The 13,101-nt window shown below is 40.4% G+C and overlaps 2 protein-coding genes across 3 annotated transcripts; both read left to right on the forward strand.

Annotated features, from left to right (window-relative positions):
* Positions 1–902: 902 nt before the first annotated feature.
* LOC147009238 (uncharacterized) lies at positions 903–2,089 on the forward strand. The gene is made up of 2 exons (XM_085863135.1): positions 903–1,119; positions 1,213–2,089. The coding sequence occupies exons 1-2, from the start codon at positions 942–944 to the stop codon at positions 1,494–1,496; spliced, it is 462 nt and encodes a 153-aa protein (XP_085719261.1). The 5' UTR covers positions 903–941; the 3' UTR covers positions 1,497–2,089.
* Positions 2,090–4,989: 2,900 nt separating this feature from the next.
* Positions 4,990–6,215, forward strand: LOC147009239 (perilipin-1-like). 2 transcript variants are annotated; one of them, XM_085861633.1, is made up of 4 exons: positions 4,990–5,181; positions 5,278–5,360; positions 5,516–5,738; positions 5,823–6,215. In XM_085861633.1, exons 1-4 carry the CDS (start codon positions 5,031–5,033, stop codon positions 6,119–6,121), a joined length of 756 nt encoding a protein of 251 aa, XP_085717759.1. In that variant the 5' UTR covers positions 4,990–5,030; the 3' UTR covers positions 6,122–6,215. The 2 variants fall into 2 exon arrangements, with proteins under 2 accessions (XP_085717759.1, XP_085717760.1); XM_085861634.1 differs by having other exon boundaries at positions 5,826–6,215.
* Positions 6,216–13,101: the final 6,886 nt, after the last annotated feature.

Here is a 13,101-nt window from a genome sequence, read left to right on the forward strand (position 1 = left end):
TGCTGGTTTCATTTTATTTTCCTCCAACAAAGGTTTCTCTACTTCAAGGGAGAATGGGCAGCGTTTATTTTCTTATACACATATACATGACACAATGTGAGTGAATACAGAAGACATGATGTTCAATGTGTGAAGTTGCCGAGCTCGTGTTCCATTGTGTTTCCTGATGAGTCTCTGCTTGTTTGCTCTGAGGTGTAAAGGCACAAACTAAATGATGGATGTTCATGTAACCTGTACTGATAAGGTGAGGTTGTGGCTTTGATATTTGATTCCCAGGATCAGATCTTTTCACAAGGATATTAAAAGTTAATCCCTTGCTGTTTCAGAATAAGATTCTCATTGTGTTAACCTTGTTCTTGTCCACAGAATGTGGTGCAGAGATTGTATTCACTCCCGTTGTTCAGTTCTGCCGTGGATGAGTTGGTTCAGTCCTACAAGAGAGGGAAGGAGTCTCGGCCTGTTCTTCTCTCTGTGGGTAATATGGTGGAACAGGGAGTTACGGGAGTAGCTGTGATCGTCTCCAGTGGGATCCAACCAATCGCCAGGATTCTTCATCCACAGAGTGAGTGATTCTGTGCACATCGGACATGTCTGAAATTCTGTTTGTATATTTAACTTTGTGGCCTTTTTTGTTTTTATTTTTCCCACTATTATCAGTTAAGTTTGTTGATGAACTCGCTTGCCGGGGTCTGGATATTGTAGAAGTGAAGGGACCGATCTTGCAGCAACCTGCCAACAAGGTACGGGGAATGGGGGAAGTGATTGTGAATCTTTCTGTTGTGAAATGTAATGTGGTGGAGATGTGTGTATGTCTGTTTTCAACTGGAGAAATAAATGAATCTTCTAATTTAAATGTTCCACTGTGCAGTAATTGATGGACATTTCCTTGTTTGCAGGTTCTTGATGATGTGAAGAAGAACTTAGAAAATGCCCAAAAACAAATGGGGGTCCTTCTGGCTTTGTCCAAGTCCCAGGTCGGAGCGGGTTTGGAGAGATCCAAGCAGGCCGTGTTGGACGGTACAGACGCTCTCCTGAAAACCAAGTTTGGACAGGTGGTCATGTCTGGTGCAGATTCGATGCTTTCTCAAGTGGATGGATACCTGCCACAAGATCAGACAGGTAAGATTGTGAAGTCTGGACATGATTCTGTTTTTTTTTTAATTCAGCTGTTGAGACTAATAACTTTCTCTTCCTTACTCTCACCTTCTGTAGGATGTACAAGTGTCATACCAAGCTCCTCGGCTCTTGATTTTTACCGTCGGTTCTTTGCTGTATCAAGCAAGGCAAGGCAGGAGCTGTTCAGGAAGAGTTCTTCCGGGATCCAAGTTGCTGCAGAGAGCGGTCGTGTCTATTTAACCGACATTCTAAAATCTCGAAACACGATGTTCAACTCGGTGCAGAAGACCCCGTTGAACGGGGAAAAGCCCGATTCCGCTCGCTCTGGTGATATCTGTAAATCGAGTGGTGCAGAGGCTCTGGGTAAACAAAGCAAATGAGAAGGTCTGCAGGTGATTTCTCATTTTGTAAATGTTTGTTTGTGCAGATTCACATTGGATTTCATGGTTTTGGAAATGGAAATAATTCTTGCTGAAAATTTTTTAGTCCTCAATTCATTCTTATCTTGGTTGTAATCTCGTCTTGCAGACCTCATTGAACAGCCCGTCATTCATGTATGAACACCAATTCCTTGTTGGTGAACCCCCCCCCCCCCCTTCCCAATTCAAATGGAACACCAAATGCATCACTGTGTTCATCAGGAGGAACCTGAAGCAAAAAAAAAAAAAAAAGATGTTTCAGAGGAGGAAGGATGATTTAGACTGACTTTTAATTTGTGCCATGTATTCTTTAAGGCTGGTGGATGTGGAGTTTTGGAGTGAGCAGGAGTTTATTTTATTTATTTTTGTTATGGTAGCTCAAGGACTGAGCAACCTAAAAAAAAAAAAATTATGACATCGGTGACTTTTCGGCAGCCATATTGTTTTAAAAAAAAAAAAAAACTTTTTTAATCTTCAGAATGGCAAGACAGATGAAGGTGAAGCTTTGCACACACATTCCGCATAACATCCTTTTACAAGTTTGTTTATTTATAATTGGAAGGTCACATGGTTTGGTGGTCAAATTGAATTTACCTTCAAACTTCTCCAGAATGATTGTTGAGATCAAGGGGAAACGTCACAAACGTAATTTACTTGGTTCGGGAACACAAGTTCGTTAATGAATAATTCAGAGGTCACATGGTTTGTCAGCCGTATTGGATTGAAGAAAATATTAAATATTTTCTCTGGAATGACAACCAATCGAATTGAAACTTTGCAAGTATCATCGAACACCATGGTGATATTCATGGTAAAAACAATTATGACATCACATGGTTTGGTGGACATCTTTGAGAGAGAAATGAACCTCAACCGATGAACACAAAACTTCACATGTGTGTTTCCCGACCCCTTGGAGGCAGAATGAAAATTTATGTCAAAGGTCATAATTATGGTTTGCCAGCTTTATTGGATTGATAATTAATAAATTTTTTAAATCTTCTTCTCTGGCATGCCTGGACAGATACAGGCAAAACGTCATGCAACATTTCCCAAAGTCATTATTTTCCTGACTTTTACTGAAAAAATTGCATTTTTGCCAAAGCACTTCTTCACTTTTGTCTCATATCGGCTTCCGAGCTCAAAGGATGGCTGAGATATTGTCCAGATGAAAGATAAAATAAATAAGTAATTAATAAATCGGTAATAATATAGCGGGCTAAATGACCACCTGCTGTGTGCTGGTACAGGTATAGAGGGCCAAATGACCACCTGCTGTGTGCAGGTGCAGGTTTTATGGGCCAAATGACCACTTACAGTGAGTCGGTTCCGGTATAACGGGCCAAATGACCACCTGCTGTGTGCTGGCACAGGTATCGTGGGCCAAATGACCACCTGCTGTGTGCAGGCACAGGTATCGTGGGCCAAATGACCACCTGCTGTGTGCAGGCACAGGTAGAGTGGGCCAAATGACCACTTGCCGTGAGTCGGTACAGGTATAACGGGCCAAATGATCACCTGCCGTGTGCTGGTTTTCTTTGACATGTTTCTGATTATAAGATTTAAATAAAACACATAAACGGAGTCACGTGGAAACATCTAGAATGTTCCATGTTTGTGTAAATATCATTGTTTTAATAAATCCTCGGAGTGAAATAAAATGATAATTTGGATGAAATTCCTGATTGTGAGTGCGCACCGTTGTGACGTCAGAGGACCAGGTGTTCGTGTTTTTGTATAAAAAGGTAAAAAAAAAAAAATTCATTCGTTTTGTCCTTCCCTTCTCTATCCCGTGGTTCAGGTTCCCAGTCCCCACCTCGTGGTTCTCACCTTGATTTAACCCTTGACGGTCCAGGTAATCCTCCCCGTTTCTCTCCCCGTTAAACGGTTCTCGGTTTGAACGTAATGGCCGTGGAGGTTCAGACCGTCGGTACCAAGGTGGGTTCGTTGGTTCTTCATCTGAACCTGGTGGATCGAGTTCGAGTTCGAGTTCGAATCTGATTAGTTGGGATAACTGCAGCAAATCTCTGGGATTTAAATATGATTCGTTTGAATTGTTGAAACGTTTTAATGGAGGTGAACTGATGGACAGGTGTGGTGGGTTGGGGTTTGGGACCTTCCTGTATGTGTTACACCCTGAAGTTGTGGTTTGTTTAAACATCCAATTCCAATGTAAACGGTTCATGTGAATGTTCTGAAGGTTTGAATCCCCATCCTCCTTTAATCTACTAATCCCTCATTTGTAGAGCAAACCTTTCTAATGTGGCCTGACAGTGTTTGGTGGTGAGACTCGATGGTTTATACAAACAGACTCGTGCAGTTAAAAAAAATAAAAAAAAATTGTGTGTTTGTGTGTAAAATTACCTCATTGTGCAGGTCCAGATAACTTTACAATGTTGGCTGTTGTTGTGCTAATGTCACAAAACCATTGGGCTCGTGTTGTCGTACCCGAACCCACACATTGTGAAGAGGTTCAAAGATCAATTTTAATTAGAAATAAATATAATTGATTTCAAAATTGAAGTACGAGGTGTTAAAACGATTCATCTCCTGAAACATTTGTAGCGATATTTAAACATAAATATATATATATATATATATATATATATATATATATATATATATATATATATATATATATTAAACTGTACCACACGTACTTCCCCAACCACTGCAGGGTCAATGTATCTGGAGAAAAAAAAAAACTATGGCTAAGGTCATTAACGTAAACTTACTTTCAAGATCATCACACAAAACCACACTTGGTGTGAGCTAGTAACACATTGTAACTAAATTAAATTTGTAAATTGTAAAACTCTCTGCCACCACCAAGTTATTGGGAGGTACCCGGTCCATTCACACCCCATGAGGCCCCAGCACATGGTACGTGTTACTCACATTGTAGTTTTTGTAATTTGAGAGATGTGACTGTGGATAAATTATCTTTTGTTCTCTATTTTAAATTGTTGTTTCCACACTTTGTGAACTTTAACAGTTTAAAATGAATAATAAAAAACATGGAAGTGGACCAGTTGAGCCAGTGTGCTGGTGGTTTTACTCTGTGCTGGTTTCATTTTATTTTCCTCCAACAAAGGTTTCTCTACTTCAAGGTAGAATGGGTAACGTTTATTTACTTCCACACATTTACAGTATATGTACACATGTACATGACACAGTGTGAGTGAATACAGAAGAAGACATGATGTTCAATGTGTGAGGTTGCCGAGCTCCTGTTCCATTGTGTTTACCCATGAGTCTCTGCTTGTTTGCTCTGAGGTGTAAAGGCACAAACTAAATGATGGATGTTCATGTAACCTGTCCTGATAAGGTGAGGTTGGGGCTTTGATGTTTCATTCCCAGGATCAGATCTTTTCACAAGGATATTAAAAGTTAATCCCTTGCTGTTTCAGAATGAGATCCTCATTGTTTTAACCTCGTTCTTGTCCACAGAATGTGGTGCAGAGATTGTATTCACTCCCGTTGTTCAGTTCTGCCATGGATGAGTTGGTTCAGTCCTACAAGAGAGGGAAGGAGTCTCGGCCTGTTCTTCTCTCTGTGGGTAATATGGTGGAACAGGGAGTTACGGGAGTAGCTGTGATCGTCTCCAGTGGGATCCAACCAATCGCCAGGATTCTTCATCTACAGAGTGAGTGATTCTGTGCACATCGGACGTGTCTGAAATTCTGTTTATATATTTATTTTGTGGACTTTTTTGTTTTTATTTTTTCCCATTTATTCTCAGTTAAGTTTGTTGACGAGCTCGCTTGCCGGGGTCTGGATCTTGTGGAAGCGAAGGTCCCGATCTTGCAGCAACCTGCTAACAAGGTACGGGGAATGGGGAAGTGATTGTGAATCTTTCTGTTGTGAAATGTAATTTGGTGGAGACGTGTATATGTCTGTTTTCAACTGGAGAAATAAATGAATCTTCTAACTTAAATGTTCCACTGTGCAGTAATTGATGGACATTTCCTTGTTTGCAGGTTCTTGATGATGTGAAGAAGAACTTAGAAAATGCCCAAAAACAAATGGGGGTCCTTCTGGCTTTGTCCAAGTCCCAAGTCAGAGCGGGTTTGGAGAGATCCAAGCAGGCCGTGTTGGACGGTACAGACGCTCTCCTGAAAACCAAGTTTGGACAGGTGGTCATGTCTGGTGCAGACTCGATGCTTTCTCAAGTGGATGGATACCTGCCACAAGATCAGACAGGTAAGAGTGTGGACATGATGCTGTTTTTTTTTTGTTGTTGTTTTTTTTAATTCAGCTGTCGAGACATACTTGTACATCCTACAGAAGGTGAGAGTAAGGAAGCGAAAGTTGTCATACCAAGCTCCTCGGCTCTTGACTTTTACCGTCGGCTCTTTGCTGTATCAAGCAAGGCCGGGCGAGAGCTGTTCAGGAAGAGTTCTTCCGGGATCCAACTTGCTGCAGAGAGCGGTCGTGTCCATTTAACCGACATTCTGAAATCTTTAAACACGTTGTTTGACTCGGTGCAGAAGACCCCGTTGAACGGGGAAAAACCTGATTCCACTCGCTCTGGTGATATCTGTAAATCGAGCGGTGCAGAGGCTCTGGGTAAACAAAGCAAATGAGAAGGTCTGCAGGTGATTTCTCATTTTTGTACATGTTTGTTTGTGCAGATTCACATTGGATTTCATGGTTTTGGAAATGGAAATAAAATTCTTGCTGAAAGTTTTTTTTGGTCCTCAATTCATTCTTATCTTGGTTGTAATCTCGTCTTGCAGACCTCATTCAACAACCCGTAATTCATGTATAAACACCAATTCCTTGTTGGTGAACCTCCCCCTTCCCAATTCAAATGGATCACTGTGTTCGTCAGGAGGAACCTGAAGCAAAAAAAAAAAAAAAAGATGTTTCAGAGGAGGGATGATTTAGACTGACTTTTAATTTGTGCCATGTATTCTTTCAGGCTGGTGGATGTGGAGTTTTGGAGTGAGCAGGAGTTTATTTTATTTTTGTTATGGTATCTCGAAAGGACTGAGTAACCTTAAAAAAAAAAAAAAATTCTGTTTGTTATTCTGACGGAGATTTTGTGTTTTTTTTTTTTTTTTTTTTGGTAACTTTAAGTCTGATCGACAAAATATTTTAACCATCGTATGTCTTTTTTTAATGGCATAGATGATTATGACGTCATAGGTGACGTGGTACGGCCTTCATCTTGGAAACAAAAAACCCCAAACACTTGACCTCGCTCACCATGCAATGGAAAAAAATTCACTTCACATATGTTAATGAACGACCCAGGGGGAACATCTTAATTTTTATTTTTTTTTTTGTTGTAAGTGGTATCCCAGAAAATTTGACAATGCTTCGTGGGAAGAATTGGAAACTTCTTCAGTGTCATCTATGCAACAATTCACTGCAGGAAAAAAATTATGACATCGGTGACTTTTCGGCAGCCATATTGTTTTAAAAAAAAAAAAAACTTTTTTAATCTTCAGAATGGCAAGACAGATGAAGGTGAAGCTTTGCACACACATTCCGCATAACATCCTTTTACAAGTTTGTTAATTTATAATTGGAAGGTCACTTGGTTTGGTGGTCAAATTGAATTTACTCTCAAACTTCTCCAGAATGATTGTTGAGATCAAGGGGAAACGTCACAAACTTAATTTACTTGGTTCGGGAACACGAGTTCGTTAATGAATAATTCATAGGTCACATGGTTTGTCAGCCGTATTGGATTGAAGAAAATATTAAATATTTTCTCTGGAATGACAACCAATCGAATTGAAACTTTGCGAGTATCATCGAACACCATGGTGATATTCATGGTAAAAACAATTACGACATCACATGGTTTGGTGGCCATCTTGGAGAGAAAAATGAACCTCAACCGATGAACACAAAACTTCACATGTGTGTTTCCCGACCCCTTGGAGGCAAAATGAAAATTTATGTTAAAGGTCATAATTATGGTTTGTCAGCTTTATTGGATTGAAAATTGATAAATTTTTAAAATCTTCTTCTCCGGCATGGCTGGACAGATACAGGTAAAACGTCATGCAACCTTTCCCAAAGTCATTATTTTACTGACTTTTACTGACAAAAAATGCATTTTTGCCAAAGCACTTCTTCACTTTTGTCTCATATCGGCTTCCGAGCTCAAAGGATGGCTGAGATATTGTCCAGATGAAAGATAAAATAAATAAGTAATTAATAAATCGGTAATAATATAGCGGGCCAAATGACCACCTGCTGTGTGCAGGTACAGGTATAGAGGGCCAAATGACCACCTGCTGTGTGCAGGTACAGGTTTTATGGGCCAAATCACCACTTGCCGTGAGTCGGTTCCGGTATAACGGGCCAAATGACCACCTGCTGTGTGCTGGCACAGGTATCGTGGGCCAAATGACCACCTGCTGTGTGCAGGCACAGGTATCGTGAGCCAAATGACCACCTGCTGTGTGCTGGTACAGGTATAGAGGGCCAAATGACCACCTGCTGTGTGCAGGTACAGGTTTTATGGGCCAAATCACCACTTGCCGTGAGTCGGTTCCGGTATAACGGGCCAAATGACCACCTGCTGTGTGCTGGCACAGGTATTGTGGGCCAAATGACCACCTGCTGTGTGCAGGCACAGGTATCGTGAGCCAAATGACCACCTGCTGTGTGCTGGTACAGGTATAACGGGCCAAATGACCACCTGCTGTGTGCTGGCACAGGTATCGTGGGCCAAATGACCACCTGCTGTGTGCAGGCACAGGTATCGTGGGCCAAATGACCACCTGCTGTGTGCAGGCACAGGTAGAGTGGGCCAAATGACCACTTGCCGTGAGTCGGTACAGGTATAACGGGCCAAATGATCACCTGCCGTGTGCTGGTTTTCTTTGACATGTTTCTGATTATAAGATTTAAATAAAACACATAAACGGAGTCACGTGTAAACATCTAGAATGTTCCATGTTTGTGTAAATATCATTGTTTTAATAAATCCTCGGAGTGAAATAAAATGATAATTTGGGTGAAATTCCTGATTGTGAGTGCGCACCGTTGTGACGTCAGAGGAGCAGGTGTTCGTGTTTTTGTATAAAAAGGTAAAAAAAAAAAAAAAATTCATTCGTTTTGTCCTTCCCTTCTCTATCCCGTGGTTCAGGTTCCCAGTCCCCATCTGGTGGTTCTCACCTTGATTTAACCCTTGTTGGTCCAGGTAATCCTCCCCGTTTCTCTCCCCGTTAAACGGTTCTCGGTTTGAACGTAATGGCCATGGAGGTTCAGACCGTCGGTACCAAGGTGGGTTCGTTGGTTCTTCATCTGAACCTGGTGGATCGAGTTCGAGTTCGAATCTGATTAGTTGGGATAACTGCAGCAAATCTCTGGGATTTAAATATGATTCGTTTGAATTGTTGAAACGTTTTAATGGAGGTGAACTGATGGACAGGTGTGGTGGATTGGGGTTTGGGCCCTTCCTGTATGTGTTACACCCTGAAGTTGTGGTTTGTTTAAACATCCAATTCCAATGTAAACGGTTCATGTGAATGTTCTGAAGGTTTGAATACTCATTCTCCATTCATCTACTAATCCCTCATTTGTTGAGCAAACCTTTCTAATGTGGCCTGACAGTGTTTGGTGGTGAGACTCGATGGTTTATACAAACAGACTCGTGCAGTTAAAAAAAAAAAAAAAATTGTGTGTTTGTGTGTTTGTGTTTGTGTTTTGTGTGTGTAAAATTACCTCATTGTGCAGGTCCAGATAACTTTACAATGTTGGCTGTTGTTGTGCTAATGTCACAAAACCATTGGGTTGGTGTTGTCGTACCCGAACCCACACATTGTGAAGAGGTTCAAAGATCAATTTTAATTACAAATAAATAAAATTGATTTCAAAATTGAAGTACGAGGTGTTAAAATGATTCATCTCCTGAAACATTTGTAGCGATATTTATATATATATATATAATTTAAACTGTACCCCACGTACTTCCCAACCACTCCAGGGTCAATGTATCTGGAGAAAAAAAAACTACAACTAAGGTCATTAACGTAAACTTACTTTGAAGATCATCACACAAAACCACACTTGGTGTGAACAAGTAACACATTGTAACTAAATTTAATTTGTAAATTATAAAACTCTCTGCCACCAGCAAGTTATTGGGAGGTACCCGGTCCATTCACACCCCATGAGGCCCCAGCACATGGTACGTGTTACTCACATTGTAGTTTGAGAGATGTGTCTGTGTATAAATTATTTTTTGTTCTCCATTTTAAATTGTTGTTTCCACACTTTGTGAACTTTAACAGTTTAAAATGAATAATAAAAAACAAAGAAGTGGACCAGTTGAGCCAGTGTGCTGGTGGTTTTACTCTGTGCTGGTTTCATTTTATTTTCCTCCAACAAAGGTTTCTCTACTTCAAGGTCGAATGGGCAGCGTTTATTTTCTTACACATGTACATGAGACAGTGTGAGTGAATACAGAAGACATCATGTTCAATGTGTGAGGTTGCCGAGCTCGTGTTCCATTGTGTTTCCTCATGAGTCTCTGCTTGTTTGCTCTGAGGTGTAAAGGCACAAACTAAATGATGGATGTTCATGTAACCTGAACTGATAAGGTGAGGTTGGGGCTTTGATGTTTGATTCCCAGGATCAGATCTTTTCACAAGAATATTAAAAGTTAATCCCTTGCTGTTTCAGAATGTCCTCATTGTGTTAACCTTGTTCTTGTCCACAGAATCTGGTGCAGAGATTGTATTCACTCCCGTTGTTCAGTTCTGCCGTGGATGAGTTGGTTCAGTCCTACAAGAGAGGGAAGGAGTCTCGGCCTGTTCTTCTCTCTGTGGGTAATATGGTGGAACAGGGAGTTACGGGAGTAGCTGTGATCGTCTCCAGTGGGATCCAACCAATCGCCAGGATTCTTCATCCACAGAGTGAGTGATTCTGTGCACATCGGACATGTCTGAAATTCTGTTTGTATATTTATTTTTAATTTTAACTTTGTGGACTTTTTTGTTATTTTTTTTCCCATTTATTCTCAGTTAAGTTTGACGAACTCGCTTGCCGGGGTCTGGATTTTGTGGAAGTGAAGGTCCCGATCTTGCAGCAACCTGCCAACAAGGTATGGGGAATGGGGGAAGTGATTGTGAATCTTTCTGCAGTGAAATGTAATTTGGTGGAGACGTGTTTATGTCTGTTTTCAACTGGAGAAATAAATGAATCTTCTAACTTAAATGTTCCACTGTGCAGTAATTGATGGACATTTCCTTGTTTGCAGGTTCTTGATGATGTGAAGAAGAACTTAGAACTTAGAACTTAGAAAATGCCCAAAAACAAATGGGGGTCCTTCTGGATTGGTCCAAGTCCCAGGTCGGAGCGGGTTTGGAGAGATCCAAGCAGGCCGTGTTGGACGGTACAGACTCGCTACTGAAAACCAAGTTTGGACAGGTGCTCATGTCTGGTGCAGATTCTATGCTTTCTCAAGTGGATGGATACCTGCCACAATATCAGACAGGTAAGATTGTGAAGTGTGGACATGATGCTGTTTTTTTTTTTTTTTTTTTAGTTCTTCTGTCGAGACTAATACTTGTACATCCTACAGAAGGTGAGAGTAAGGAAGAGAAAGTTGTCATACCAAGCTCCTCGGCTCTTGACTTTTACCGTCGGCTCTTTGCTGTATCAAGCAAGGCCGGGCGAGAGCTGTTCAGGAAGAGTTCTTCCGGGATCCAACTTGCTGCAGAGAGCGGTCGTGTCCATTTAACCGAAATTCTGAAATCTCTAAACACGGTGTTCGACTCGGTGCAGAAGACCCCGTTGAACGGGGAAAAGCCCGATTCCGCTCGCTCTGGTGATATCTGTAAATCGAGCGGTGCAGAGGCTCTGGGTAAACAAAGCAAATGAGAAGGTCTGCAGGTGATTTCTCATTTTGTGCAGATTCACATTGGATTTCATGGTTTTGGAAATGGAAATAAAATTCTTGCTGAAAGTTTTTTTTGGTCCTCAATTCATTCTTATCTTGGTTGTAATCTCGTCTTGCAGACCTCATTCAACAACCCGTAATTCATGTATAAACACCAATTCCTTGTTGGTGAACCTCCCCTTCCCAATTCAAATGGATCACTGTGTTCGTCAGGAGGAACCTGAAGCAAAAAAAAAAAAAAGATGTTTCAGAGGAGGGATGATTTAGACTGACTTTTAATTTGTGTCATGTATTCTTTAAGGCTGGTGGATGTGGAGTTTTGGAGTGAGCAGGAGTTTATTTTATTTGTTTTTGTTGTGGTATCTCAAGGACTGAGTAACCTTAAAAAAAAAAAAATTCTGTTTTATTCTGACGGAGGTTTTTTTTTTTTTTTTTTTTTTTTTTTTTTGGCAACTTTAAGTCTGATCGACAAAATATTTTAACCATTGTATGTGTCTTTTTTTTTTAATGGCATATATGATTGACGTTATAGGTGACGTGGTCCGGCCTTCATCTTGGAAACAAAAAAAAACCCAAACAGTTGACCTCTATCTCAAACCATGCATTGGAAAAAAAAATTCACTTCACATATGTTAATGAACGACCCAGGGGGAACATCTTCATTTATTTGTTTTTTTTTGTAAGTGGTATCCCAGAAAATTTGACAATGCTGTGTGTGAAGAATTGGAAACTTCTTCAGTGTCATCTATGCAACAATTCACTGCAGGAAAAAAAATTATGACATCGGTGACTTTTCGGCAGCCATATTGTTTTAAAAAAAAAAAACATTTTTTAATCTTCAGAATGGCAAGACAGATGAAGGTGAAGCTTTGCACACACATTCCCCATAACATCCTTTTACAAGTTTGAATTTATAATTGGAAGGTCACATGGTTTGGTGTTCATATTGAACTTACCCTCAAACTTCTCCATAATGATTGAGATTAAGGGGAAACGTCAAAAACGTAATTTACTTGGTTCGGGAACACAAGTTTGTTACTGAATAATTCATAGGTCACATGGTTTGTCAGCAGTATTGGATTGAAGAAAATATTAGATATTTTCTCTGGAATGACAACCAATCGAAGTGAGACTTTGCAAGTATCATCAAACACCATGGTGATATTCATGATAAAAACAATTATGACATCACATGGTTTGGTGGCCATCTTGGAGAGAGAAATGAACCTCAACCGATGAACACAAAACTTCACATGTGTGTTTCCCGACCCCTTGGAGGCAGAATGAAAATTCATGTTAAAGGTCATAATTATGGTTTGCCAGCTTTATTGGATTGAAAATTGATAAATTTTTAAAATCTTCTCCGGCATGGCTGGACAGATACAGGCAAAACTTCATGCAACCTTTCCCAAAGTCATTATTTTACTGACAAAAATTGCATTTTTGCCAAAGCACTTCTTCACTTTTGTCTCATATCGGCTTCCGAGCTCAAAGGATGGCTGAGATATTGTCCAGATGAAAGATAAAATAAATAAGTAATTAATAAATCGTTAATAATATAGCGGGCCAAATGACCACCTGCTGTGTGCTGGTACAGGTATAGAGGGTCAAATGACCACCTGCTGTGTGCAGGCACAGGTAGAGTGGGCCAAATGACCACTTGCCGTGAGTCGGTTCCAGTATAACGGGCCAAATGAC

The sequence above is a fragment of the Eptatretus burgeri genome, chromosome 17 (genome assembly GCF_056783735.1).
Source record: "Eptatretus burgeri isolate ZD-2024b chromosome 17, Ebu_testis_v1, whole genome shotgun sequence".
Taxonomy (NCBI): domain Eukaryota; kingdom Metazoa; phylum Chordata; class Myxini; order Myxiniformes; family Myxinidae; genus Eptatretus; species Eptatretus burgeri.

Excerpts from the sequence above, each read along its gene's own strand:
- LOC147009238 (XM_085863135.1), top strand. The coding sequence starts at position 942 with ATGGGGGTCCTTCTGGCTTTGTCCAAGTCCCAGGTCGGAGCGGGTTTG. Across the intron at positions 1,120-1,212 it reads CCTGCCACAAGATCAGACAG|GATGTACAAGTGTCATACCA; the intron begins GTAAGATTGTGA and ends CACCTTCTGTAG.
- LOC147009239 (XM_085861633.1), top strand. The coding sequence starts at position 5,031 with ATGGATGAGTTGGTTCAGTCCTACAAGAGAGGGAAGGAGTCTCGGCCT. Across the intron at positions 5,361-5,515 it reads TGCAGCAACCTGCTAACAAG|GTTCTTGATGATGTGAAGAA; the intron begins GTACGGGGAATG and ends CCTTGTTTGCAG. Across the intron at positions 5,739-5,822 it reads CCTGCCACAAGATCAGACAG|AAGGTGAGAGTAAGGAAGCG; the intron begins GTAAGAGTGTGG and ends TACATCCTACAG.